General features: G+C 40.7%; 1 protein-coding gene across 1 annotated transcript; it reads left to right on the forward strand.

Annotated features, from left to right (window-relative positions):
- The first annotated feature begins 2,776 nt into the window (after positions 1-2,776).
- On the forward strand, positions 2,777-16,113 carry FAM98A (family with sequence similarity 98 member A). Its single transcript, XM_008643340.2, has 7 exons — positions 2,777-2,969; positions 4,547-4,681; positions 7,480-7,664; positions 8,662-8,742; positions 10,041-10,157; positions 12,541-12,708; positions 14,230-16,113. Exons 1-7 carry the CDS (start codon positions 2,792-2,794, stop codon positions 14,986-14,988), a joined length of 1,623 nt encoding a protein of 540 aa, XP_008641562.1. The 5' UTR covers positions 2,777-2,791; the 3' UTR covers positions 14,989-16,113.
- Positions 16,114-23,448: the final 7,335 nt, after the last annotated feature.

The following is a 23,448-nucleotide window of genomic DNA, read 5'->3' on the forward strand; positions in this document are numbered from 1 at the left end:
CCTCTGCCCGCCCCGCACGGGCGGAGCCGCTGTCGCTCCTGAGGACCACAGCGCACGGCAGCGCTTGGAATGGTCCCTTTTTGTCAGAGCTGCCCCCAGAGCGGGGCTGGTGATGATGCCCCAAGCCAGACGGGCAGGTTTTTAGCTGCACGGCCTTGGCGAGCGTTGCACTTCTCTGATCTCTTTGATTCTTGGGTGCCATCTCGTCGGTTGCTGCTCTGTTCTGCCTAGCGGTCCTAGCTGAGGATGGGAAGGGATAAAGAGACCTTTAAAGATAAGTCAGACAAGAAGAAAACCTTCAGGCTTCATATTTAGTGGGGGGAAAAATAGTAAAAAGAATCGCAAATTAGTGAGTGTTTGTTCTCTTTACATTTTTTAAAGTGTAATAGGAAAAGCACAGGAAACTTTCGCTGTTTAGACCTGTTACTTTGTCAGAGTAACAGGTAAAGGTTCCATAATTATGAAAGGGAGAGCATGGAGAACACGTCCTGCTGTAAGCTCCCATAGCTGTAAACTATTGAGAGTTCGGAGGACAGGCAGCTATAATTTCTGCTGGTTCTATGCAAACAGCTGTATTTACTCACATTGGCCCCATTCCCATAAATCACTTTATGGCTAGAGTCATTATGCTCCAACAAAGATTATATTTCCAGGCTAAGTTAGTGATGATAGTTGCAAAGCTTGACAAATAGGCTTCTGTTTTGGCAGGTATTTCTCCGACTGAAATGTGAAAAGGCCACTCTGCCACAATGAAAATACTGTGATTGGCTTCTTTTTTCTGTCATATGTTTAAAAGGGTACTAGTGGATTTGTGCTCCTGATTTGTGCAATTAGAGACAGAAAGTGTTGTTGATTTTTGACATAAAGAAATGAAGCAAACAGTGAAAGTAGATGAACAAATAAGTCACATGAAGCAAAATTGACAACAGTGGTTGAAAAGAAAATTTGGAGGATGAAAGACATGAGACCTCAGCAGTATTGGTAACAACTGGGAAAACTTCTGCATGTGTCTAAAGGACTTCTGTTTCTTGGTGTCTGAAAAGACTGGGGTGTTTGAGGTTTTGGCAAAAGCTTCACGGTCTTCATGGTTCAACTTACTTTTTCTCACCAGATATACTGAAGCCATTTCTAATATATTGCTTGTTGGTTTTTTGTTTTTTTTTTTAATAGCATTGCATGTTAAAGAGCTGTTTCTTTTTGTAATTGTGCTTAAGGTGTTCAGATGGTGGCCTCTTGTCTTGTAAATCAGTTTGCTGAACTGTTGAGAAAGCAAACAGACGGGATAGTACAGTGTTACCAAAAGAATGTGTAGCTCTAGAACATGTACCATTGGCAGAAACAGAAGGAAAAAGCTGCTTGCAAGGAATCTGCAAGTTGGATTATTGGCCAGATCGATGTGTAGGTGAAGTCATAGTTATCAGAAATAACACATTCAAGATGTTACCTCTGTTAAAGAAAAAATCTAGAAAAGGTGCCTCTAGAAAATGTGACCAGGGCCTTAAATCTTGATCCTCCCAAAGCAAAAGGCTTGCCACTGCTTCCTTTCTACTTTAATCTATAACTGGATGCTTCTATTCTGAGTCCCAGATGTTCCCAGACCAACATGTGTATGTCTGAAACGTCTGTGGGATGGGACTTAAACTTGCTCTAATTAGCCTCTTGAAGTGTCCAGCCTACTGTGGTCATTGAGTAGGGTTGTAATGCATGAGATTACAGCTTCCCACCAGCTGCCAGTAGATTAACTCTGTCACAAATCAAGCTGCTCTGTGAGGTAAAAGTTATTTTTGAGTGTGGCTTCTTCATTTTACTTGGCTGAAGTAACAGGCCACTACAGTAAAGGCCAAATCCTTTGTATGTGATACTAAGCACAGGAGCAGAGTGAAGAGAATTACATTTCAATTTGAGATTTTTTTTTTTTTTATTCCTGATGTTTGCCAAGAGTTTGCCTGAACTCATTGGATTGTTGTGATGTAGTGGGTGACTTTACCTGGAAGTTTCCAAGAGATTTCAGTTGGTTATATGCACTCTTGGATGTTCTCTTTTGGGGACAGTATACCAAAATATTGTACATTTTTTTTCTAAAATACTCGGGTGAACTCTAACTTGTGTTTGTACCTGGTTAATAAGGCAGCCTTCTCCCTACTCTTCAGTCTCCCCCCTGAGAGATGTCCTGAAAACTGTTTTCTAAGATCTGATTGTAAACTCATGCTTTCTTACACTAGGTCTGATATTTGGCTTATTTTGCTTATGCAAAGAACTAATTCCATTGATTTTTCTTGTGCTTATTTAGGGAGGTTGGGTTTTCAGGAGAGGATATTGTCATGCAGATCCCTTTTGTAATATTTCTATCAAAGGCTTTGTTTTGTATGGCAACCCTTTTATATGTGATAGGAAATGACAGAAAAGATGCACTTGTTCAGCAGTAATTATTCAACTGTAAAGCAGTATGTAGAGCTCAGGAAGGATTCTCTGAGACTGCAGTTGCCCTGGATAGATCTGTTGTCAGTAACATCTTCAAGAGATGGAGGCAGAGAAGTTGCCACTGTACATGGTAAGATTCTGGAGGAGGAAACCTTTGATGGTGATATTTTGTGACACAGTCTCTTGGATGGTAAATTAATGTGCACAGAAATGCTGAGTTTACTCAGATGTTTTCAGTGTGCTTCTTGCTACAGTTCAGTCCCGGAATCACCGCTCCTGGAGATCAGCACTGCAGACGTGTTGTGGTTGTAGCTCTCAATATGTTTAGAGGATAAAATAAATCTTTCAAAGGACATTAGTCACAGCAAATATGAATATTAATTTTGTTTTACTTTGCAGTTACAAAGGCCCGTTGTTAGACGACGGAGCGCTGGCTCAGGCAGTCTCTCATGGAGCCAGCTCCCCTGAATTCACCAAACTCTGTGCTTGGTTGGTGTCTGAGTTACGGCTCTTCTGTAAACTAGAGGAAAACGTGCAGGCAACCAACAGTAAGTAGTCATAACTCCAGCACAAACATGCACTTAAAGGGTGTTCTTGCATGCCACAGAGATTAGGGCTGACGATATCTGTTGTACCAGGGAGCGTTGTCTGCACACTGCCAGATTTTGGGTATTTTCCACCTCAAGCTTGCCTAATGAACAGCCAGTATAGGTTGAAATAATAGTGGCGATCAAACTGTCTTTCTTCTGAAATTAGCTTTTTCTTTCCATTTTTCAGCCATATTGTTTTTTAACGTTCTTAGGTGGATTTAGGGAAACATTAATGCTAGTGGGGTTTTTATTAGATCGTGAGAATATTTTATTTAAATGCTTCCTTTTGTAATTTTGATGTCAGTAGTACTACTATTCAGGGTAACATTCTTCTGACTACGGTAACCATATTTTCTTTTTAGTGTTGGTTACCTTAACTCTGTGCTTTCTATGAATTTTTCCCTCTTCATGAAACGCTCTGAGAAGGAGCCTGAAAATGATTGTTTGTTTTTCATTTTGGTGGAGGAAGCAAACCTTAGCTTTCAAAAAAAAAGTTGGTTTTGGTCAGCTAGTCGTGACATTCTACAGATTAAATTGTTAAATTGGTATAATAACCCATATTGCTGAATATCTAATATATTAACTCATAATGTCTTTATGAGCTGAGCTTTGTATTTACTCAGTGGCCAAAGGTTGTTGCCTTTTACCTCAGCATCTGTTGCTTCCTTTCTCTCTGTTTTTGACATGTTCATTCTTTCTTCCTTGAGTGTATTTCACATTCTTTCTCTGTAGCAATACAGTATCTCACCCCTTCTAGTAGTATAAGGTTCCTATTCTATGCTTTGTGTAAAAATACAATCCAGAAGTTTTCAAACACCAATTTCAAGTTCTTTAAACACAGTGATAGAAACATGTTAGCTGGAGTACCTTCAAGTCCTACCTTCATTTTGTATGTCTTGAGTTTGGGAATAACAGACATTTGGGGATGAAGTCTCTTTCCAAAAGATAAAAAATAGTTACTTCTCATCACTGTTTCTTTTTACCTAAAAAATTCTGATTAGTTTCAGTAATTTTTGGCAGAAATATCAGTCAAAGGTTTTGTTTACATGACTTAATTATTTTTAAAGGATATCGATATGAAATAAAATCAGTTGACAAATGTGGGCTTACAGGGAGAAGAAATAGAAAAAAAAAAAAGAGCATTCATAAGCCATGTTTATTATTCATGACTTTGTCATAACTATCTGAGACATTTGTAATGGGAAGAGATAATTGATATTTAAAATACACCTGTAAAATTTGTGATGTTTTTAATGTCCCCCTTCATTGTAGAAGTTGCCAGTGCCTGTCTGTTGTAGCTTGGAAAAGCTGTCAGTGAAACAAAATTTTACATTAGTGAAGCATATCATGGTTCCAAATAGGTTATGCTGTGTCTTGGAGGAACCCAAGAAATGTACTTGGCCTCCATTAAAAACAGGTCTTAGTATTAAATAGCAACTCAAGCAAAAGATTTATTTTTTTAAATAACTAATTCATTCTAATCATAGCCCCATATATATTAGCAGTGAATGAATGATTATTCTTTTCTTTCTAAGGTCCAAATGAAGCAGAAGAATTTCAGCTTGAAATGAGTGGGTTGCTGTCTGAAATGAACTGTCCGTATGCGTCATTAACATCAGGAGATGTGACAAAACGCCTTCATAATCAAAAGAACTGTCTCTTGCTGCTTAGTAAGTTAAAAGGGTGCTTGCAAGCAAATCTGGTTTTCTGCAAGATTCATAGTATTGTTTCTTCCACTTAATGAGATACTGGTTTGTCTAGCACAATGTACCACAGTGTAGTTACCTAAAAATATGCATTATTTTTTCTGTAATTTACAGTGTCAGAGTATGACACTTCTGGGTTTACCAGTCAATGTGTAGCCAGTATATGACGGAAGATATTATGAGTATTAACCTTTTTTGCATTCACGAGCAAAAAGCCTGTCCTATTACTTCTGAAAAGGCACAACAAAAAGGGGATTATTTGAAGAATTCTGCCAGAATTTAGCTACTGAACTCCACTTAGCATGGTTGTAAAAATGACCACTAACATCAGATGCATCATAGTTTTGGAGCCCCCTCCCAGTGTGATGACTTGCAAGGTGCCACAAAACTTGCATTTTCCTACACTGACAACAGTTGGAATTGTTATGAAAGAGAGAATGTTTTATCCCAACTTCCAGTTCTTTTGATCATCATCCTTAGCAAATAGCTGTTGCCTTCTGCTGACTGAAAGGAAATTAATGTTAGCAATGGTGATGTCTTTTCTGCCCATCAAATCTCTACAGCTAAATTGGTTTTATTTCTGCCTATGAAATGTTAGAGGAGAAGAAATAGTACTTGAATTTGTAAAAGGTGTGGGATATTGACTCACATTAAAATAAAGAAATACAAGTCTCAGAGTTAGAAATTGCAGTACTAGTTTTAATCTGATCTCAAATTAAATGTGAGTTAATGTTTTATTTGCTTCCTCAGTTGCTGCTGATTCTTTAACTTTTCAAAAAGAAATTTAGTTCTGCCTTCATCTGAGATACAAAAGTTAATTACAGAGTAGGTTCCTGTATTTCAACAGTAGATGAGAAGACTTAATCTGAATATTTTTTGTAGTATGTTCAAAAATGTTGGATGAAGTGTGGTAGCTGTTGCATTTAAAATAATTTGTAGCTCAACCAATCTCCTGTTCAGCTTATTTTCTCTCAGCCAAGCCATTCAATAAATTTGGCTTGTCTGTGACACACAGTTTATCCCAGAGGTCCTTTGGGATGTACGTTTTGGTAATATAAGGCCGTGTTCAGGAGCTGAACTTTGGTATCCTATCTGGCAGGATTACTGTGTTTACTGTCAAATGTGAAATTGCAATAGTGCCAAACTCCTTTTTTGTGCACCACGATAGTTGCATAGCTTTCTTAAGCTGCATCAAGTGAACTTATTAGGTATCCTGTTGTGAGCCATAAAACTAGGTTTTTTTGGGAGAAACAGGATAAACCTCTGTAATGAAATGCCAGGGTATTTTACACTTCAATGAAATGCAGCACAGTTTATGTCACTTGGAAGATGTAGCAGTATTGCTGAGAGAGGAATGCACCAAATAAACCTAAGTAGTTAGGATTGATTGCCCTGAGTGTGCAGCATCACTAGAATACAATGTTAGGTAGTGGCATCTGCAAAAACAAAAAGTACAAGAGTTTCAGGCTGGTTCAGAAGAGGTCTGCAAAAAAGAATCACTATCTGAAGAACATTTGTCTTAGTGACAGACTTAAAAATTTTTGTCATTATCAGAGGAGGTTGAAGGTAGCTTAAATGGGATCTCTAAGTTTTTGAAACAAAATTATTCTGGTAGTTTCTTTTCCAGTAGGCCTGAAAAGAGTGTAAATAATTGGAAGTTCAGTGTAAGAAAACCCTGTATAAAGTATTGCTGAAAGAACTGAGAGAGGATGCTTCACTGCTTTACATATTCTAAGAACTTTTTTATTTATAAGGTGTTCTGTATCTTTAGCAGAAGACATTTTAGAGATCTAGAAGAAATTCTAGAGATCATTAAAATGCTGTGTTTTATTAATCTTTTTATCTGCCCAATTTTATGAATAATAAGCTTCTTTTGTACAGCCATGGGTCTACTTCTCTGCTCACAAGTGTGTCTGCAGTATCAATTTTTCTTATTTTTAGAAATGTTTATGTACATTATTGCTATGGTCACTCAGTATGACTAATGAGAAGAGTATTGCTAAACCTGTGCATTTTTTAAAAGTCAAACCTTAAAGTTGTGACACCTGCCAACAAAGGCTCTTTGTATCATTATAAATTTGTATCACTGTAAATGACACCTGATGCTGAAATTCTGGGCATATACTGTGTTCAGAAATTGTGATTTTGATTTTTCTCTGTTTGATAAAGGACTTACAATGTAGTGGTAGGCTCTTACAGTTCTGATATTGAAGAGAACTTCAGCCATTCTAGCTTCTATTTCATCAGTTACAGCCTTCCTTTCCGAAGTTATTGTAAACATGAATTCTCAATAGTACTTCTAAGTGGGATTATTTTTCCACTCTGCATTTTGCATGGGAAAGTAGAGGAGATTCACCCAACATTTCACTTCTCTTTACTCGTTTCCTTGCTTTTTTCCTAGAGCCTCAAGAAGTGCTTGCTTGACTACCCTTAATGCACATCCCAGTCCCTCATCCTGCTTGTTTCCATGTTCCTAGTTTCCTGTCTTTGCTGGGTGAAGCATGAAGGAAAAGAGCTGTGCTCTGTTGAACTCTGGGATTAATACCTGCTGGAATCATGGGGATTTTTTCCAGGCTTTAATTGGTTGTACTAAACCTGTCCTCTGTTTGTTGTGTTCTGTGGATACAAAATTTCTATCCCTCACTCTGTCTAAAACAGTCCATTTGCACAGCTGTTGTTTGTAAGCACTTGAGTTTTCACTGGCTCTAAAATAACTTAACTCTGCTGGATCTGATGGTCAAATCTAATTTTTCTTATCCCAGCATACCTCATCTCAGAACTGGAAGCTGCCAGAATGCTGTGTGTGAATGCCCCTCCTAAAAAAGCCCAGGAAGGAGGTGGCAGTGAAGTCTTTCAGGAGCTGAAAGGCATATGTATTGCTTTAGGCATGTCCAAGCCTCCCGCCAACATAACGATGTTCCAGTTCTTCAGTGGAATTGAAAAAAAAGTAAGATCCAAAGGAAGAAAAGTTGGAATACTTATGATGTTACTGTTTTGATGGAAAATAGTTCTGCTACCTGGGCGACATTTGTCTCTTGTGAAACTCCAGTGTTTGAATTGTGAAGGAGAGTTAATGTGTTTTACTGCATATGCAAAGAGAATTTTGAAAATGATTTTAAAGGCTTTTTCCATGCCAAGGCATGAGGTCAGGGAGTACTGCTATCATTGCCTTCCAGGGTGACTGCTCTAGGTTTTAATGCCATCACTTGCTGCAGGAGACATAGAAAATGCTGAGCTTAGGCCTCAGGAAGAATGTTAAAGAGAAATGTTTTTCAAGAAATACACCTAAACAAATTTGTATGGGATGATGTTTTTATTTTTTTAGTGTTTTAAAAATGTTTCAATTAAAAGGTGGTGTAACTAAAGTAGAACTTAGCACCTTTTCCCTAAGACTTCATCAATTTGTGTGATTCCATTTATTTGTATTCCTTACATGTGTGTGTTCTCTGGGCTGTTGTGATTTTTTAAAATAAGTTGTGCCCAAACTCCTAAAATGCAAGTTAGATTTAAAATTTCATATTAAAGATTTTTCTCCTTTTGATTGTAAAGAGGGGTCCTTCTTTGGGTCATGTTATATTTCACATGGTCTTAATATAAGCTTTTTGATACAAATGTGGGGTTTTTTCTGAATTAAAGAGATGATGTGTAGAATAATCCCTCTGGCTTCAAGAGGAGCTGCACCTCATGGTATCTTTGTTTTAACTGTTGATCTAGTCTGTAGTTCCTTCTCTTAATTTCTAAGTAATTATAGCTGAGACTACCAGAAATCTAAAAACAGTTGCCTTCCAAAAGAAGTGTGCATGGTTCTCTGTTCCAGAGAAAATTACGTGATATTGGAGGTTGCTCTGTCATACCTCTGACTATCCAACAGTCCTCTCCTTTAACTTCAATCTTGAAAAGCTAATTTTGTTAGCCAAAGCTTATAATTTTGTGTCTCCTAACAGCTGAAGGAGACTCTAGCAAAGGTTCCACCTAATCATGTTGGAAAACCTTTACTGAAGAAGCAACTGGGACCAGCTCACTGGGTGAGTAGTTGCAGGTATTAGAGCCCGTTTGCCTTTTTCAAGTATATAAAGTATTGATCTTGATTCTGTGTGTTGCAAAATGATTCTTCTTTCTGAGGACAAGATGATAATTTCTTGCAGTATAATGTATATGTTGGTGCAATAAATGTGCAGCAACTGATAAGATCTTAGACTCATGAATCTCTGGGTCCAGGTGCAGGTTAAACTTTTCTGAAATAAAAGATCTACAGTGGTGGTGCTGACCAGCATGCTTGTGCAGTAGCTTAAACCTTCCTCTCCTGGCCTTTGCCAGCACTGTCTGTGTGATCTAGCCCAGCTGAGATGGTGTCATGTCTGCTCCTGGGGCTTTTTTTTTAGCTAAACTATGGGTCTTTTCATAATGCCCTCCTCTTTCTCTCATTTGGAGTAGTCTGCTTCCTTCCCAGCCTCTCCAAGAGGCAGTGAGTATGCAGGTAGGAGCTGGGAGAGATGTTGTACACCCAGGCTGCAGAGCCGGGATCTTCTCCAGCTGGGATTTGTTCCCTGCTGTTCTAGGAGGATGGTGCCTGGGTTAATCACTGCTGCTGCACCAAGCACAAAGCTATGGCTGCTGCTGCAAGACTTCAGGTCTCTCTTGCTTAAGGCTGAAGCACATCTTCTCCCAGTAGTCTGCTTCCTTCAGTGTTTGTACTGTTGAGACTAAAGTGGGCCCCACTGCCCCCCCTCCAGCCAGGCCTCTGTCGATACATAAATTATTTCCCTAATGGTGCATATCTCTCCTGCTGCTCTAACTAAACCACTTTCTGCTACCAGGTGTGTTTCTCATGGTGACTTTTTCCTTTAGGGCACTTTGTTGTTTTTCCTGTATGCAGATTGTACTTTAATCAAGATCCTCTTACAGTACTGTACTTACTTTTAGTCCTTTATCTTTGCTCTTTGTCCTTAAGCTTACTACTTTTTAAGAAGGCAAGGATGTCCTGTCCTGTTTCCTAGGACTTACATATGCCCTTGCTTCAGCTTGTTGCCTGTAGTATATTGTCACCTTTGCTTCTCTGTCCTGGTGGATGTTGAGAAAGCAGTGTGTGCAGTTTTTGTGCTGTTAGAAATGGTAGAAGGCTGAACATGAGCCTTGGAAGCTTCAGGAAGATAACATCTGCAGGCACAGCTTGGCTGTGAGTCCATTTGACAAGGTAGATAATTGCAATCTTAAGCTCTGCATAGTATCTCTGTGTGTCATACTCTCTTCCATCCACATAGTTTATTAAGTAGAAATGTTCTATTTATGATCTATAAATAATGCTTGCAAATTTTTGTTTCAGGAAAAAATTGAAGCAATTAATCAAGCCATAGTCAATGAATACGAAGTCCGAAGAAAACTGTTAGTCAAACGTTTGGATGTTACTGTGCAATCCTTTGGCTGGTCAGATAGAGCTAAGGTACAAATAACTTGCTGTGAAGTAGTGGTTAATGGTAACCCTTTATAATAAGTATCTCCGCAAAATTGCATCATTGTTTTGTCCTTCATGAGTCAGAAATAATCACAGGAGTTGTCTGGTTTTGTTTTGAGTATCTGAAGAAGTTTATGACAGTGTAAGAGGATTAAAAATATTTTACTTAAAACTGATTTGTTGGGTTTTAAATCAGTTTGTAAAATGAGAAGACAGACCATGTGTAACTACACACCAAAGCCACTAGAAAAAATAGAGATTACTGATCCAACCGTGTTCAGAGTACCATAATGTGAACCATTAGGTGCTGTGTCTCGTGTGATGGTAGAAAAACATCTTCCTGTTGACCATCCGGTATCTTTGTGCTGTCCACAGCAGTCAGATTTCCTTAACTCAAAGTGTGTCTGCAAGCACAGCTTCCCAGATGCACATGAGAAAAGCTGCTAAGGCACTACTTGTTCTTACCTCATAGACAGGGTAGTACTTTATGTGCTTCTTTTGTCTTTGAACCGTGCAAGTGGCTGTGGCATGAGATCTGTTCTCCTTTGAGTATGTGATGCATAATCTGCTTTTAGAAATAATTACATGGTTTCCCTATTTCCTATGTCTCAGAAGGAAATGACAAGATTTAAAAAGTAAATGTAATTTAGTTTCTAGGACTAAACTGGATCTGCTAACATGGTGTTTAAGAATGCTGCTGACAGTGTTTGAGTTATTAGTGCTAAACTGTGGCACATAGAATCAAGTGGGTTTTTTAAATAAATGTTTTTTTCAAAAAGCAACTGTACTTTAATAATAAACTGTGACCTGTCCCATTTTCTGTTTCATCATCTGAGTAGGACTTCTACTGGTATACTCTCTCTTAAACCTTGTATTCTTCAGGCTTTTTAGTCGATGACTGAAGAACTAGCTGACTGTTTAAATATTTTAATAGTAAATAAAAATGAGCAAAAATGTGAATTATGTTTAAAAAGCAGGGATTTCTAATTGTGTTACAGCTTTGCCATCTTTATCCATGTGTTTTTGGTTTTTTTCCTAGGAATTCTCAGATATTTTTGAACTTGACTAGCTACACAAAATATTTTCACAAAACCCACAAGTTGTGTATATGCATTTATATCTATTAAAATGCAATTTTTTTTTAGAAGCATAACAGTACAAAATTGGAGAATGTTGCTGTAGTATTCCAGTTTGTTTTGACAGTAACTTTTAGCTAGATGGTAATTTTATTTTTTATTTGAAAAGTATCAGAATACAGTAGTATGACTAAATAGCCATTTCTCCAGGTAGTGGAAATGCCAGGGGAAAAAAAACCCTTGCAGTCTATTAATAGGGATTTTTTCAAGTTAAAATGTCAAGTTTCACCTATAACAGTATCATAGCACCAAAACATTGTGTTCAGAGCTCAGTCAGACTTACCAGGGAAAAGCACACTAGTACTCTGGTGAATACATTTGCTTCTCCTACCTTTAGCCAGTGTCATATTCCAGTTTTCTGCCTTTAGATGGAAAATAAGATTTTAGGATTTTAAAATGTGCTCCTAAGTTTTTGTGCTGTTAAGATATGTTGGAGAACCTGGTTTGCCTATCCTCACTGCCTTCATCTGCATTCAGATAGCAATCTGGTTTATCCCAACTGCATCACACACTATACTCTGTTGATAACTGAAGGGAGACGTAAGTTGTGTGGTAACTCCTGTCTGGTAGCACAGATTCCTCATGTGTCTCAGCTGGAAAATTTTGGAGGTGTTCAAAAAAGCCAGAATGGTTAGTAGAGGAAGAGACATTGCATGCAAGGCAAAGTTGAGTGTAGGATCTCATTTCTAGTTCTGCCAGTCGCTCTTGGTGCCTTGTCTTTGTGAAGAAGCTGACTAGAATGAAGAGTGAAGAGTTAACAGGACCTTTTTCTGCTGAGAAGTGTTGGAGATGGGGTGATGCTGGCCTGACTGGAATGGGTGCGGGTCAGGGTGAAAGCACAGAAGGAGACCTGAAGCCTAAACAAAAATGTGTTTAGCTTTCAGTGTCTTCTGGACACTAGCAGAAATTCACATAACTATATGACACACTTCTATTATGTGTTTGACTGCCTGGAAGTAATACAGTCTGCATGTATATACATTGTTAAAATTGTCAGCTCATTGGTGTCTTGGCAGTTCAGTCAGAATTGTGTTTCCTATTTACTTAAGAAATGAATGTGACAAATGCTAGTTTTGTTGAAGTAATCCTTAGTTATAAAGTACTTCTCACTGATTTTATATTAACTTTTTGTTCTATTTGCAGTAGTGGCTTGTTATTCATTGCTGATTTGATTCTTCTGTTGAGGTGTCCCATTGCTTTAACTGACTGGGTTTTATTTTTCTTTACTCCAACAGAGTCAAACAGAAAAACTGGCTAAAGTCTACCAGCCAAAGCGTGCCCTCTTATCTACTAAGTGCACTATATCAATTGCAAACCTCTTGGCAGCTCGGCAAGATCTGTCAAAGATTATGAGAACAAGCAGCGGGTCCATCCGAGAGAAGACTGCATGTGCCATTAATAAGGTACCTTTGATGACTAATGGCTTTTGTTCTTTTAGGAATATTTAAGTAACTTGAATGTAGTAACAAATCCTACTTTTTTTCAGGATTCTAAGTGGAATTTGGAAATACAGGATAAGAAACTTGGTGTTTATACATTCCAGATAATGCATTAGTGCATTATGGATAGTGCAAGTTCAGCTATTGAGGTTCACAGTGTCTCTTCTTTGGGGCAGTAAAAAATTGCTGAAGTACCTTGGATTACTTTCAGTGGGAGTAGGCCTGCTCTGTCTTACCATAATTACTGTAGTCATTACACTACTGCTACCTAATTCTGTCACCATGTCTAAAATAACACCTACATAGTAACTCTATTTCTGGTCTATGTAAATAGAATGTACTAAGATCACAAGGCAAGGATCCCACAAATGAGGTTTCCCTGGGTACACAAATAGATTATAGTCAAGTGTATGGTTCCAATAACAACACAGTAGAAACATGACTTACACTAAACAATTTGCCTTGTTTCAAAAATTGATTTCACAAGAGTAATAGGCTCACAGAAGTAAACGTGCTGAATTTGCAGCTCAGTAGCTATGTACAGCAGCATACTTGGTGCTTTAAAACTGTGGGGATAGGTGCATGCTTTTCTACCTTCTGGGTGCCAACTGCACCTCAGGTAAAGCTCTAATTGATTTAGGAGAGAATAGTGGTGTGCTGATTTGACCACAGCCCATCCACCCCAGATAATTTCTGCACCTTTTTAGTGTTGTTGGAGTGTAAGAAATTAAGTGGTAAGACCGGTTGATTATATCATCGGAATGTATGTATGTTTTAGTAGGAATGCAGTATTGCTCTGCTGCTGATGCATAATCTGTTACCTTATCTCCATTATCAATATTAAATGTTTTCCAAGGCAGTAGCATGAAATAGCAAAGTAGCCTACTTCCGTTGAAGTTCCTTTGTTATATTGTTTTAAAGCAGTACAAATGTCCTGTCCTATTTTGTCTTGCTAAATTTTTAACATCACACCATCCTTAGACAGCTGAAGACTTCTAGAGTCTTGCTCCACTCTGATCAGTGCTGTCTCACACCTGTCTGTTGTTAAGTTTCTGTGTATCCTTACTGAAAAATAGAATTTTTTTCCGTTTATTTATCAAGTCAATGTCTTCTACAGCAATTCAGAGCACTAGTTAGGAGAGAGACTGTGTTGCACTGTACTTGTGCTTATTTGAGTTTAGCACTCTGGACTGATAAAGAGTTAAGTGAAAGACTGTGTTGGTGCTGCCCATGCTGGTGTGCCTGCTGTTTGAACAAAAAGCACAGGTCTCCTGACTTACCTTGTTAGCAGTGCTTCAAGTACTAGATAATCCCTGTTTAATTTTTGTTAACTGGAGACAGAGGTCTGTCACATTCAAACAGACAAAATTTGCCTCTGGATGTAAAAAACCTTGGAGTGGGTTCTGTCTGTGGTGTGTCTCAGTAAATGTGATTTCTCTGTGAGGTGTCACAACTCCTGTGGCAGTTTTCCCTTTCCCTTTGCAGGTGCTAATGGGCAGAGTGCCTGACAGAGGAGGAAGGCCCAATGAAATCGAACCTCCACCTCCTGAGATGCCACCATGGCAGAAAAGACCAGAGGGTGGCTCACAACAAGGTGGTGGCAGAGGAGGAAGAGGTGGCTACGACTCTTCCTATGGAGGGCGGGGAGGTTATGACCATGGGGGTCATGACCGAGGAGGAAGAGGAGGCTATGACTCATCATATGGAGGGCGAGGAGGTCATGAACAAGGAAGCCATGATAGAGGGGGACGAGGAGGACGTGGTAGCTATGATCATGGCGGCAGAGGAGGAGGAGGAGGAAGAGGAAACAAGCTTCAAGGAGGCTGGACAGATGGCGGAAGTGGTGGCTACCAGGATGGCAGCTACAGGGAGAGCAACTACAGAGATGCAGGTTTTCAAACAGGTGGTTACCATGGTGGTGGTGGTGGCTACCAGGGAGGTGGCTATGGTGGCTACCAGTCATCATCTTATTCTGTAAGTGGCTACCAGGGGGGTGGTGGTGGTAGCTACCAGCAAGACAACAGATACCAAGATGGTGGGTCCCACAGTGACCGAGGGGGTGGACGTGGAGGAGGGAGGGGTGGCCGTGGTGGTCGTGGTGGCCGTGGAGGTCAAGGAGGTGGCTGGGGGGGCAGAGGTGGACAGAACTTTAATCAAGGAGGACAGTTTGAGCAGCACTTCCAGCATGGAGGTTATCAGTATAATCAGTCTGGCTTTGGACAAGGAAGACATTTCACCAGCTGAGGCTGCTAAAAATTTACACTTCAGCAGAGCTCACATAATAAAACCTGGTTTCAGAGGCCTGACTTAAATGCTGCTTTGAATTAGTACAGGTTTGTACACAGCAGGTAGAATCTCTTCGGGTGGGATGTTTTGCATTGAGCAAAGTACAACTTTGTGTAGACCTCTCCTCCCCATGCACCTCCAACCTGTCTGAATGAAAGGTATTGTCACTACACCCTGCACCCTAAACATCAACTAATAGCCATGCTTTTTTGATGTCGGACTGGTTCCCTCTGCTCAAAACATTTCTGTTTTGAATGTGCCTGCTGTGTTTGCCTTCTGTTTGATTTGGATAAATACCAAGACCTGTCAAATTTGTCTGTTATAATACACAGTAGAACTTCTGCATTCCTCCCCCCCATAACCATTGTTGAGTTACACGTTCTAAACCAGTTCAGAGTGTTGCTTTTTGGCTTGCTGACCTCTTGTTTCAGTCTCCATGACGTTACAGCACGTGCGTGCGCACAGGGAGCTCCTCTGACAAATGGGATTTGTGTTATCTGAGCTCTGCTGTGGATGCCATGTTCAGTAGCCTTATCTCCTGCTAAACAACGTTTTCCCACCTGCTCAACTCTGAAGACTGACTGCCGCCAAAATCTGCAAAGATCATTTCAAACTAAGCTAAATTGTGAACTGATAGTGTGTGTAGGCCTGTAGTTAGGTGTAGCAATTCAAACTGACCTGCATCCATCCAAAACAAGTTGCTCCTCCTCCAAACCTAATTTTTACTTGAAATCAGCTAGAAAAAATGACAAACTGAAGTTTATTTTATTTGCAAGTTAATACCACTGGCTCAGCAAATCTAGGGCAATTTGTTTTGGGGGTTGTCTTTTTAAAGAAATGCACTACGGCCTGGGAATACTAGTTCCTGCCTGGAGGAAGCCCTTTTATTATTGCTGCAGAAAACAAAACCTGGCTGAGTTTGGTGTTCTAATGTTTGGGTTTTTTTTCTTTACTGAAAGCCGCATAATGCTTCTTGCTGGGTTTTTTGTGTACATAAACATTGTCAAAAAGCTGTGAAAGAAAATGGCTGAAGGTGTGCTGTTGTATAAAAGGTGAGCAATAAAAGTATCTGTATGTTCTGTTCGCTTTTGTTTCTTTTTCTTGACAGTAAAAAGCAGTTGCTAAAGTAGCTGGGAATCCATGGGGATTTCTGTCTGCTTCATCTTTTTAATATTTTAATCTATTTTATATTTTGTAATTGGCCCAGGTGTACCATGTATTCTGCCCTTTGAGGAGCTGTCAGAACAGGAGGAGGTGGGAAGAACTGACCTTCAGTTGCTCTGAGTTTTGTTCTGTTCCTCCCTCTGACCTGATGCAGCAGCTCGTAGTACTCTCTTCCTGTGTAAAGTGATTCTTAGGCTGTGTGAGCACCTGTCTCCCAGGTTATGCTCCTGCATGCCATGTGAACTAGGTATGCTGCTTCTGGGTACTTTCCTGATGCTCTCCAGCCTTGTGGAAATGCAGGTTCCTGCTACTGTGCTCAGATCACTGTAGGAGGCTGTGCTGATGGCAGTCTACTTGTTTTGTCCTTGGGGCTGAATCCAGATTGATGCAGGCAGGAGGAGTTCCTTGGGTTACAGTAATAGCACGAGTATCTGAGAATCTCTGTAATGCCAGTGTTGCTCTAATTCGAGGTAGTCATGTAAATAGGCTGATAAACCTCGTTAGAACTGATTCGCCTGTATTTCATTCCACAGTCGACCTGTTTCATTTATTGTGGCCACTAGATGCTGCTAGTGATTCATGGGTTTGGAAGCAAAGGTCCCTGTGAAAGGCGCTTGGGAATCTGACTTAATGGCTTTTCTCCTTTAGTGTTTCAGACAAATTTAACAAGCCTGACGAGGGAAAAACTTTCTGTATTGAATCCAGATCTTTGAGGATCACTGATACAGATCTATCTCTGCCTAATACCGTTCAAATTACTGATCTCTAAAACGGAATGTTGCTGCTTCACAAAGGTGTATTGATGGTTTCTTACAGCAGCATTCTCCAGAGAAGGTATCTCCCTTGTGGAAGGGTAATACCTTGTCGTGAGCATTAGCTGGTGACTACCTGTATTCATGCAAAAATAATTTGTGGGGTTTTTTAAAAGAATTAAGGTTCCTACAGTGGGGTCAGTCCTGGATTAGCAAATGTAAAGAGATTGACAAATTTTAAGAGCCTTTTGCTGGGAGTGTAGTATCTTCAAGTTGACAGCTTCTGCTTTTCTTCACACTCCTCACTGCAAAGAGGCTGGTGTTTTCTGTCAGTGCATTAGAGTGCTGTAAACTTGTTCCTAGCCAGAAGGAACTCAGGAGGCTCTTCAGAGAGCCCTTACTTGAGTTACATCAGAGCCTTTAGAGGTTGCTTTCTGGGCCAGAGCTGCCAGTTCCTCTGCAAGGCTATAGCTGTTGCTGCAGTGCATAGTCTCACCTTTGCACACTGTGACATGGTGAATTGATGCTGGGGTGGGGTAGGAGCTTCCCCTTCCTCCTCCCAGATAGCTTTTTCTCATTGAAATATGTTGCTTCTTCTCCTCCCTCTTCCAGGACTTAGGGTATGCCAAGTCCCAATTTATTGCTGTTTGAGGGGGAAAGCTGAAAAAAAATCAGAAGGCAAAAACAGGAGGCTTTACTCTTCCAACAGGAAAGAAAACACTTTGCTTTTGCCAGCTGTTGTTGTTTTTCCTTACTCTATTGTTTCCTCCTAGTGTGCTGTGACTTCTTTGTTCCCCAGAGAAAACAATCTTTGTATATGTGGAGAGAGCGGCTTTGATAAATGAAAGCAAACAGCCACTGCTTTGTTATTCTCTGTATGATGCTCTGATATTTACTGTTTTCCAAACATGATTCCTGCACTGCTGCACTGGGAGGAATCTCTTAAAGAGAAGCTGGGAGAGGAGGGATGGCTTGTGGATGTTAGTAGACTGTGGTGGATTGGATACACGTGCTTGATTTCATTGTGCATCGTGATCAAAAGCAGAACTCCAGCAGATTAAGGCAATTAAGTAAGCAAGCAAGGGGAACAGTGTTCTTCCTCTTGACCTTCCTGTTCTTGCCACTCTTCTCCCACAAGCTGTAGGCATCTTTTTCTGTTTTTTCCCCTCTGCCTTTTTTCTCTAGCAGCTTTCGTTTCCTAAAGGCTTCACTTGCATTGCCCTTCCATTCCTTCTGTTAGGAGCACTGTCTCTCAAGCATTGTCACTGTGCAGTAACAACTGTGTGGAGCGGGGGACACACTTGCTTCCCACATTGGGTGCATTACTACGTGACTTGGAATACCATGATCCATATGCACTGTAGTCACAGGTGGGTTTTCCTTGCAGGTCTAAGGAAGAGATAAAATTTGTTTCTTACTGTGTGTAAAGGAGTACCACAGCAAGGGAAAGTGGATCAAGCTGAGCTTGTACCATGCATCATTCACCCCAGAAAGCCTTTTGGCTTGCAGCTGTTCCCTGAGTAGTTTTCTCTTTAGTTGGCTGGTAATCTCTTGCTTGATGAGATTCCCTTCCTTCAGCAGCCAAAATCCTGAAGTGTGCAGTTCCATGGTGATGTACCATGATGGCTGGTGGCCCCAGAGGGGCTCCTCAAGCTATGGATTAGGCTTCTCAGCCAGAGCAGGTAGGTAACCTACTTTAAGGCTTTGGCTGTGTGTCTCCATGAAACTCTTACTTGCATCTGAATTGAGGAAAATGGCAAGTGCCTCAGCCAACCTCAGGCTCACTTAGAACCTAGAGGCTTACCAGTCAAGTATCTAAGATAGGACTGGGGAGAAGGGAAGCAAGATTCATGACAGTAGGTAGTTATGAGAAGTGGTTGGAGCTTGAAAAGTCCTGTGGTGTAGGAGTATTCCCTGTAACGGGTTATGCACCTAGGAAATGAAAATTAAACTGCTGAAGTGGGAAGAATGCGGTGAATAAGGATTCTCACTAGGATCTGATGACTTCTGGGTGTCCAAAAGGCTTGTGTCAATTCGTACGGTACTAGAAGTTAATTCAGCTCCCTGTTAGGTTAATGAACACATGCAAACAAAAGCCCTCAAATACCTGTTTATTGCACATGATTTAGTCTTAGTTCTGCCATATTTAGACTGCAGTAGGGAGTCCAGCTGTTGTTGACTGTCAGGCTTGTGATGCTGCTCTCTCGGAACTTCTGATTTCCCTGGATAACAGGAATGGTGCAGATGTATCAGTGCATTTTCAAGGTGTTGAGCGTGATTTAGCAGTCCCAAATAAGCCAGCTCATGCTGAACTCCAGGTTTGCTTTATCAGCCTCCTAGCAAACCCTTAGGTTAGAGGCACAGCAGTGTTGAGATTGAAGAGCAGTACACCAGGGTGTTTCCCCTGTGTAGGCTCTCAAAGTACTCGTGTGCTTGCTTGTTTCAGGTTAAGACTTTTCAAAGGGACACAATCTGAAAAAGCAAGTGCTATTACCAGCTGTAAACATTGCCTTCTCCCCTCTTTGGCCGAAAATAAGTCACACCTCTAATGGCTCAACAAACAAGGGTAGAAGGGAAAAAATATTTTTCCATTGTGTTTACTTTGTGCTTTTTACAGCTCTGACTGCTGTCAGTGTCATTGTTTCCCCTTTATTGTCCAGTAATTTCCCCTCTTGTCCACGTGGGTCTTTCCCACAACAGAGGAGAGAAAAACAAGTACAAAAAGTAGGAAAACACTATTGTAAAACCAAAGAAAGAGGGAGTCTGCCTATGCTGTGGGCAGGTGGAAGGTCGTAACTCGTTTTCACACATGAAGCAGAGATGAAGGTGATAAGGACTCTTCAAACTTTCCGGCATTAGCTCTATTCATGGAAAAAACAGACTTTTTGGCTAAATTTCATACTGCCCCAGCAGTAGCCTTTTGCTGATGGCTTTTCTGTCTCCTAGGACCAGATTTTCAGCAGCTGTAAACAGCACACAGATTTTCCAACGAGTTTAGCCTGTTGGCTGTAATGCTTATTTTGAAAATCCAGTTCAGATCAGTGCTAATAACACATTTTTCCAAAGTTGCATCCATTTCTGCAATGACCCTGGGTGAGCCGCCTCTTTTGTCAAGGCTCTCTTGAGAAGTACTTGGAGCTATTTTTTGTGCTGTATGGACGTTCATCAGTTAGCAGGTGGATGCTGAATGAAGCAAACCTTGATCAGATTTTTTTTTTGAGCTATAATGGTCATGAAACAAACAAACCCTTGTTTCTCCTGCCTACTGTGTCCACAAAATTTGCATTCAGTCCTTCCTTCCCCACCTCCCCCCTTTTGGTGTCCATTGGGATCCCCTTCCATTTTTGGTGTCACATAGAGAAAGAGGTCTCTTAGTGTGCTTCTTCCTGCATTTATTTTTTGTCTGTCTTGTTATTTGTTCTCTGGTTTTGGTGGGGTTTGTTTTGATTTGGGGTTTTTTGGGTTGGTTGTTTCTTGTGGTTTGTTTTTTTGTTTTGTTTTATTAATTTTTTTCTAGCCTGTGTCCAGGATCTTTCATATGCAGCTATTTCCCATACAGATGCCTAAAGCTTCTAGAACTGGTGTCCAAGGCTGCAAGGATCCTCCTGTGGCGGCTCAGGCTATCTCAGCCAAAGGCTTCCAGGCTTCCTATGAGGGGCTGCATAGGGCATGCTTTCACTTTGACTTCATAGAGGAGTCCTTGAGCAACAGTCCACAGAGGTGACAGGCTGTTTCATTTTTGAAAAGTGTAAAATTTTAGGCAATGGCTGCCCCTAAACTTGCTCTGCATCTCAGCTCACCTGCTGTACTAAAAAGAAAACGGCTCACCTTTCCCAGCTGGGGAAAATCCATGCTTCAGACTAGTTCTGGTCAGCACGCATATTCTCCCTGCCCCTGCCCAAGACTTCACCTGCCTGAGGAAGGTGCCTCTGAGAAGATAGCTTCTGCCTAGGAAGATGTTTCTTTGTAAAGCTGGGTAAGACTGGGGGTGGGGGGCAGAGGAGGATGAGACTCGGGGGACATTTAGAGCAGAGGAGAGAGCTGTAGTTCAAACCTGACTTTGCATTTCACTCTGAGGGAGCCAGATGTCCCCCTGACTCCTTGAGAAGCACTCAGGGCTACTCCGTAAAGTTGGAAGCAAAGCTGAAGCTCCCTTATGTGCAACATGAGGCTTTGCAGAAGTTTTACACAAGCACAGAAAGTCCTAGTGGGTTTGGCTCAAACAGCTAAATAATCTCTTACAGGGTCTATCCAAGCACTTGCATTTTTCACCTACTCTTATTGCTTGTATTCTTTGGCATTTGCAGAGCAAGCTGTAAATAAGGTTTGACATAATCTTCCCTTTCCACTGTGTGGTGTTTTGGGGAGTTTGTGTTTTAAACAATCCCTCAGTCTCCCCCCATGTTTTTTAAAAGATCCCGAGACAGGAGAGAATGGATGGGGTGGAAGTATCCAACATCATTTGGGATTGTGTCTGCCTTTAGCTACTTCATTAATCCAGCGTTCTTGTCATTATGACGCACTTTCTCCTGGACACTCTCCTGGAATTGCTGTACTTCTAGCAGGCAGGATTTCACCAAGACCAGAAAAGACACATAGCTCAGGCAGGAGCTCTGATGGCTGATGCTTTCTGCATTTTGTTAAGTTAGGGCGAACAAGAAACTCTTTGTTCCTTTGCCTAGATTGGGGAACTAAAATTGTTTTTGTGAAGAAAAGTCTTTCCCCTGTTCAGAAAAAGATGTCCACTTGAAATAAGAAGAGAAAAAGATTTTTAACATTTTGTATATTCAGGCCTCCCCATGGGACTTCTTAAAATGTTTGTTCAAGCCCTGTCAGCTCTCCCTACTCAGATCCTTGTTGTGGAACTAGTAGATCCACATTCTGTAAACAGCTGGTGAATGCTTTTTTAATAAATTATTATAAATCTATTCCTTTTTGGGCAGTGAGGGGTGTGTGTGTGAGAAAAAAAGCAGCTGCATTTCTACCCAGGTCTTTCTTGTTTTTCAATGGCCATGAATGCTTACTGCCAACAATGCACTCTGTGTTCCCCTTCCTTAAATGCCTGAAGCAAAGGGTTTCCAGCTGTAGCAGGTGAAATTTCACCTATTCCATCTCAATTTCAGGAAGAATTTCAGGAGAAATTTCTTCATGGATAGGAGGGTTAAGCATTGGAATGGACTGCCCAGGGAGGTGGTGGAGTCACCATCCTTGGAGGTGTTGAAGAACCAACTGGTTTGTGGCATTTAGTGCCATGGTTTAGTTGACAAGGTGATTGGTCAAGACTTGATGACAACAGTGGTCTTTTCCAACCTTAATGGTTTTATGATTCTCCTTGGAGGCTGCAATATTTTGCTTAGCAGGATCATCTGTGTGAGCCTGCAGACTATACTTGATCTGCAACTGCTGCTGAGGTATGTGTAAAACTGACTGAAGCTACCTGGCTTGCAAGAGGTTTATTGATGAGATGAGTAAGTCAAGAGCTACAAATAACTTTTAAAAGCCTGCAAGAAATCAGCTGAGGTCTACAGACTAGATGCTGGTCAAAACTATGTGATGTTAAGAATGAAGTTGCTCATGAACATTTCATTTATAAAGCGTTAAGAGGCTTATCTCAACAGATCCATCAACAGCCTGGATCATAACCAAATTTCTCTATTCAAATTCCCCACCACATCATTTTCATTGTGTGCAAGCCGTGCGCCGTAACGGTAGCTGTGCGGTCAGCCGGCTGTGACCCGTCACCTGACCCACCACAGGAAATAAAGACCGTGTTTTTGCTAATGCTTGTTCTCTGCCCACAGCAGTAAGAGTGAAGTGTGCTTCTGGCCCTCATCCTAGTTTGGAAACCTCTGCTCATGCAGTGCTTATTTCTCTTGAGCTTACAACGATAAAGAGAATGTTGGTTTTTTTTAAATGTTTTTTATCTCCACAGATTTACTATTGCTACTGGCTGTGTTGGAAAACAAACCTGCAGGATGCAAGATGCAAACCTGGGCAGGCACCATGTAGTCCCAGTGCAGTTTACAGTCAAATTACCACAGAGGAGTGCAGCTGTCAGTTTTGTGTTAGGGAGGTCCATGAAATTACTCTCATCTTGAAGGCTTATAACATGTTGAAGGGTGCAATAACTTGAATTTTGTAGGACATCTTATAACTGGGTGGCTTTAAGTCAGAGTGTGTGCTACACACACATGCCCCTGTTTTAGTGGGGAGATGGGGTAAAAAGACTAACAGCTGTGCCAGTCTTTCAGCTTTGAGCTTTGTGGTGTTTTGTTTTTCTCTCTTTTTTTCAGATGAGGGCTGTGCTCTTTCAATAACTTAAAGCTTCTGCAAAATGCAACTTCAAGCTGGACCATTATAGATTCAGGTGCTATGTCCTACATTAGCAAACTGCTAATTTGGAGATTGCTCTTCAGAACATTTAGTCTTAACGTGTACAGCTTGCTAACCAGAGAAAAGTATCACATCCACATATAGACACAGACACACACACACACACACA

The sequence above is a fragment of the Corvus brachyrhynchos genome, unplaced genomic scaffold (genome assembly GCF_000691975.1).
Source record: "Corvus brachyrhynchos isolate BGI_N302 unplaced genomic scaffold, ASM69197v1 scaffold70, whole genome shotgun sequence".
NCBI classification, from domain to species: domain Eukaryota; kingdom Metazoa; phylum Chordata; class Aves; order Passeriformes; family Corvidae; genus Corvus; species Corvus brachyrhynchos.

What these genes read in the sequence shown, in the direction of transcription:
- FAM98A (XM_008643340.2), top strand. Translation starts at nt 2,792, where the DNA reads ATGAATATTAATTTTGTTTTACTTTGCAGTTACAAAGGCCCGTTGTTA. An exon ending in AACTGGGACCAGCTCACTGG is followed by an intron (nt 8,743 to 10,040) that starts GTGAGTAGTTGC and finishes TTTTTGTTTCAG; the next exon opens with GAAAAAATTGAAGCAATTAA. An exon ending in GCTGGTCAGATAGAGCTAAG is followed by an intron (nt 10,158 to 12,540) that starts GTACAAATAACT and finishes TTACTCCAACAG; the next exon opens with AGTCAAACAGAAAAACTGGC.